General features: G+C 31.4%; 1 protein-coding gene across 1 annotated transcript in view; it reads left to right on the forward strand.

Annotated features, from left to right (window-relative positions):
* LOC104726179 (peroxisome biogenesis protein 5-like) overlaps positions 1-988 on the forward strand; it is a 6,335-nt gene extending 5,347 nt beyond the window's left edge. The window contains exon 15 of the mRNA XM_010444978.2: positions 665-988. Coding sequence (XP_010443280.1) covers positions 665-743 — 79 coding nt within the window. The 3' untranslated portion in view covers positions 744-988. The remainder of the gene's footprint in view (positions 1-664) is intronic.

The raw sequence follows: 5,918 nt of genomic DNA on the forward strand, positions 1-5,918 counted from the left end.
TGTGTAAACAGATTGCTAGATTATTCAATGAAGCTTCTCAGATGCATCCTGAGGATGCTGATGTGCATATAGTGTTAGGTGTGCTCTACAATCTGTCGAGGGATTTTGATAAAGCCATTACTTCCTTCCAAACAGCATTACAACTAAAACCAAACGATTATTCTCTGTGGAATAAGCTCGGTGCAACACAAGCCAACAGTGTCCAGAGTGCTGATGCCATATCTGCTTATCAACAGGTACTGCTCTAAGCACGGGAACCAAAACTTCTCTAGGTTTCATCTTTCTGTTTCTTTCTAACTATGTTATTGTACTTGCAGGCTCTAGATTTGAAGCCTAATTATGTTCGTGCATGGGCAAACATGGGAATCAGTTATGCAAACCAGGTTTGAGTTCGGTCTCTGTTTCTTGTTTGATAATACTTGACAACTTAAAAAGTACTGAGATTGGGGATGCTATTGTGTTTGTAATTGTAACAGGGGATGTACAAAGAATCAATCCCGTATTATGTTCGTGCCCTTGCGATGAATCCTAAAGCTGATAACGCATGGCAATACTTGAGGCTCTCGTTAAGGTACGTATAAAAAACTCGTGAACATTATTCTCCGGTGTGAATTGTTTCAAAGTGAGTTGAAATTTTGGTTCTTTTGTTAAAAAATTTCTGCAGTTGTGCCTCAAGGCAAGACCTGATCGAAGCCTGCGAGTCAAGGAACCTCGATCTCTTGCAGAAAGAATTCCCGCTTTGAGTAGACAAGGCAGCTGATTCAAATCCTACCCTGAGATCGATCGTTTACAATCGAAGTGGCCAGATGTGAAAATCTTACAATTAAGTAAGTAACATCATTTTTTTTTTAGTTTTGTAAAAGTAAACTATAAATTTAAAAATATAAACCTTGGGTTGAAATAAATAAAATTATTCTCGTAAAATGTTGCAATATGGAACTGATTCGTTCATGATGCATTGTATAATGTATAGTAGTAACTTGTTCCTCTTCACCGGAGAGATGCTAGTATTACACTGATTCTAGAATTTAGACGTGAAGTAACACTTTATGCTCTGTTTCAGTACAACACTAATCTGAAGATATGGTCCCAAAGCCAAAATTGTTGGAACATAAAATGATGTACCTGTACGGGTCTTCAATCATGGAATGATGATGTCTATGCACGCTAATCGCTAGTGATTGTCTTAAAGTATGTATGGGTTACCTAATTGCATATTTAAAACGCTATGCATTAGACCTAAATTAGCTGCCACGCACTGAAAACTCTGATGAACACCGCAAAAACGTGCAAATAATATAAAAGTGACATATGTTTTAATAGAGACGAGTGTGTGTTTCTTTTAAAGTGGTGAATGAGATTGCGAACCCTAAGAATATAAAAAAACTAATCATTTAAAGCAATTAAAAAGAGAATATATGCTGACAATGAAGAGAATATACATAGATAAATTGTATATATATTTGGTTTCCATGAATCGCGAAGACGTCGAATGAGATGTATGTTTCGAGAGATCCCTACTCATGAGATCGTTATTCGTTCTTTTCACTTCATTTTATGGGTTGCATACTATGAATCCTATAAACGCAATTGAGGACAATGTCACGAGGGATACCATATACAGACTATGGTCTATATACTAGTGTACTTTTTAGCGTACAGTACTAAACATTAAACAATAAACACCATAAAAAATACCGTTTTTCTATTTCAGTTTTTTTAAAAAATATATATATTTTGGATGATGTAGCATAGCAATATATATAATCATAAAAATAAAGTGATGTTTTTAATATTATAGAGACACTTTATTGGCTTTCCCACATTTTGGTATTGAGAGAAAAGCGAAAAGAGATAAGAGAACGATGGACCATGCATAATCATCAGATCTTAACTTCGTTATTTTTAGTGTCTTTTTCCTCGAGAGGGAAAGAAAAAATAATTACAGTAAAACCTCAGTAAATTAATAATTGTAAATTAATAATGTTGGGACCATGCAAATCTATTAATTTATAGAGGTTTTTAATTTCTCGATAAATTAATAATTATTAATTTATAAAGAGACTTTCCTAATTTGGTAAAAAAAAAAATCAAAAATAAAATTTAATCGTTATAACTAATATTTTTATAAAATCAATTCCAAGAAAAATAACAATTATCATGTTTTGAAAATAACACTCAAAGATTTTTATATAGTAAAAATATTAAAAATAAATTCTAATAAAAATTAATGTGTATATATATATATATATATAGATAATTTTATATAATTATTAATTTATATTATTGATGAGACCATATATTTATAAAGGATTTTCAAAAAATATATTATCTTATTATATTATCGAATAGTGTCCAAAATTACACTAATCCCAACTTGGGACCAGAGGAAATTATTAATTTATAGAGATTATTAATTTACCGAGTATTAATTTATAGAGGTTCTACTGTATGGTATTTGTACTATCAAAGTTCACTTTGTGGAGAGAAAATATCCTTTTCTAATCTTAGTTTCGAGTGATTTTCTAGACAGCAAATCAGTTTCTATCGAAATTTCAAAAGACAAACCATGAAAAGAATTTACAAATGATGATTTTTTTATTAAATTAGAATCTAAGATTAAATAAAAATTTAATTAGGGAATTTTTCTTCTAAAAAAGTAAAAATATATACATTTAGTTTAATATAAAGTAGAAATGTATACATGATTAGATAAAATCTCATGACATAGTGGTTTCTAATCACTAGCGAACAAAAAATTACTTTTACCAGCCTGTGTATTTACGATACTTGAACCCGCAGAATATCTCAGAGAAACTCACTTGATAGGTGTTTTTTTATACACAATCAGCAACATTGTAACAACTACTTTATCAAAAAACATTGTAAATAACAACTATGAATTTTATTTTAACATAGGAAGTAAGACTTGAATAGAATAAGCCGAGGCATAGAATGGATATTAGATTCTCTATGGACTTATGAAAGTAGGAAGACCGTAGAAGTAACAATCATCAAAAGTAGGAAGAAGGGATCGGAGAAGGTAGGGGACCTTAAATATAGTATAAATAATAATTGGATACACTTTTATATAAGACGTAGCAGAAGCTAGCAAGCTTGGCTTTTTTCAGTGGAAAGAGATGTCATATATTGCCATATCCTCGACAAATTGGCTTGTACCAAAATGGGGCCTCTCGGGATAGCACAACGATATGTCATCGTCCCAAACCTAAGAAAACCATATTCATTATTACCCTTCCTCCTTGAGAGCTACATATATATATAAAGTTATGTTCGTTGGTCAATTTTTAAAGTTGACATTTGATCATCTAGTGCAGCTGGATAGTAACATCTTGTTTAAACAAACTTCTTTACCCTTTAATAACATCTTGTTTTGTAAAGATGAGTAGTAAAAATTAGTTTAAAGGAGTTTGTTCTCTATACATATGTCCTTGTTAACTTCGGTTTGAGAATGCGTTGTTTTTCTGTTATTAAAGGGTAAAGTCAATGCATTGTGTATGTGCATTGTTATGTGTATATATGCATGCAAGCTTTTACCTTACGAAATAGCTTTACATTTTTGTTGTATTTATAATTCAGTTGACAAACAAAGTCAGTAATGTTCAAAATTTATTTTATAGGAGATTATTGTTTTCTAATCTTACAAATTAATGATGAAATATTAAATATTAATTAAATTAGAATATAAAATTAAAAAACAAAAGTTTTTCCAAAATGTTTCTAAAAACTATCTCCCAATTGAAAATCCTGCTCTTCGAGATTTGGCCAAATTTAATAAATCTGTTGTGAATCCTTATCGTCTACCTGAATGGACGCGTTTTGATGGAAAAAAATGGATTCACCTAAACTGTTTAAGGTGATGATGTCTTCTATGGACGACGGTGCACCTTGTGCTAAGGGATGAAACGAATAAATATATCATAGCAAAAGATTCGAGAAAAAACAAAACTTTTTAAAAAGAAAATGATGAAAAAGTTCCTTTAAAATATGTTACTGTAGTAGTTTCGGTTTACAAAAATATAAAATAGATATGTACACATGATTTTGATCATAAACATTGTAGCAACTATATATGAATGCCTTCACATTGTTACCCAAAAAAAAAAAAAAAAACTATATATGAATATATTTTTTTACGTAGGAAGTAATACTCGAACGTATAGACTATAGAAGGAGCCGACGCGTGGAATGAGTATTAGATTCTCTATGGGCCTAATATAATAAGACCATAGAGGTAACACTCATCAAAACTAGGAAGAAAGGAGAAGGTAGGGGACCATAAACATAGTGTAAATAATAATAGGATACATCTTTATATAAGACGTAGCAGAAGCTAACAAGCTTGGCCTTTGAGTGGAAAGAGACGTCATGTATTTTCAAATCATCGAAGAATTGGCTTGTACGAAAATAGGGTCTCTCGGATATCACAAGTTCACAACGATATGTCATCGTCCCAAACCTAAGAAAGCCTTATTCATTATTACCCGTTCCTTCCTATTGAGAGCTACATATATTGATGTACGTGGTCAATTTTTTCAGTTGACATCTGATCACCATATATATAGTTCTGGAAAGAAAAAAAATCAATGGGGGTGATGATTAGTAAAATTATCTGACTCACTACAGCATTTTTTGCAAAATTGTATATATGATCATTTCACTACAAAAAAAAAGAAGTTAATATTATGACCAAAAATTGTGACGATTTACATACAAAACTATGACGTATTTATTAATTTGGTCATTAATACGTTACTATTTAACCAAATATTTATTTATTGTGACCATTGTATTGGTAATAATATTCACTTTTTTTTATTGTATTATATATATATTCTCTCTTCTCTGGAATGGAACTAGGTTTTCTGTTTTGTCACAGTTTTCTGACCAAACTTTCACCAAATTAACTAACGAAGTCACACAAATCTGAACGGAATTAAGTAGCTAGCTGTTCCAATAGTTAATAGCCAATGAGAGTAGATCACGATAACTATAGTATAGTAGTGTTACAGTATAGTACTTCTGATCAGACCAATAGTGCTTCACGTGATTCGTAGGGTTCTAACTCTTAACATTTCTCTCTAGCTACCCCAGTCTTACTCTATACCTACCTATAGCTAACGAGAGTACGCAGCTATACATTGAAGTGTACAAAATTCCATACTTTGTCAAAAAGTAAAAAAATACGGTATGTATATATTACTGTATTATGCATATAAATAAAACGAGAGCTCGAGATAGAAATAGTTTTATATGTGGTGTTAGGTGATTGAAAGAACATATATCCAGTTTTTTTTTTCTCTCATGATCTTAGCCTTTTAAATTCAAGTTATACAAGTGATATATTGTTAAGTTTAATGAATATATGTTATTTGTACTGGTAGTTGAGTCCTAGGTCGTCACTACCTCTCCCTATATGTAGAGGAAAGTATTCCACCCACAAGAGGGATCCTGGTTTTACTGAGAAAAAACTAGAGAGAACAACCATTTACTTCGACTATAATCAATTAGTTCGAGCATTTTAAAACAAACAATCGCTGAACCTTTGGTAGCTTTTAGTAAAAAGTTCTCCGTTTTTTCCTTAATGTTCTGTAAAAAATAGATATTTTGATTGATCTAGACATCAACAAATATAGAAAGGATAGTCTACTCGACACCAAGGCCTTGAACATATGGCCGCAATACGATGGACCAATTAGATTGTCACTGAAAGCATATATATCCCTCTTATGCATGTTATGATGTCGTCATGTCTAAGTTTCATTTGATGCAAGGATATGAAACACAATGTCCTACATGCATGGTAGCATCCATAGCATATCTTCATAGATCAGTCCCATCCCATACATTGGAAGTTAACTAATAACATGTTATGATTATATTTCGACTCAGTTTGG

Source organism: Camelina sativa, chromosome 11 (genome assembly GCF_000633955.1).
Source record: "Camelina sativa cultivar DH55 chromosome 11, Cs, whole genome shotgun sequence".
In the NCBI taxonomy this organism is placed as follows: Eukaryota; Viridiplantae; Streptophyta; class Magnoliopsida; order Brassicales; family Brassicaceae; genus Camelina; species Camelina sativa.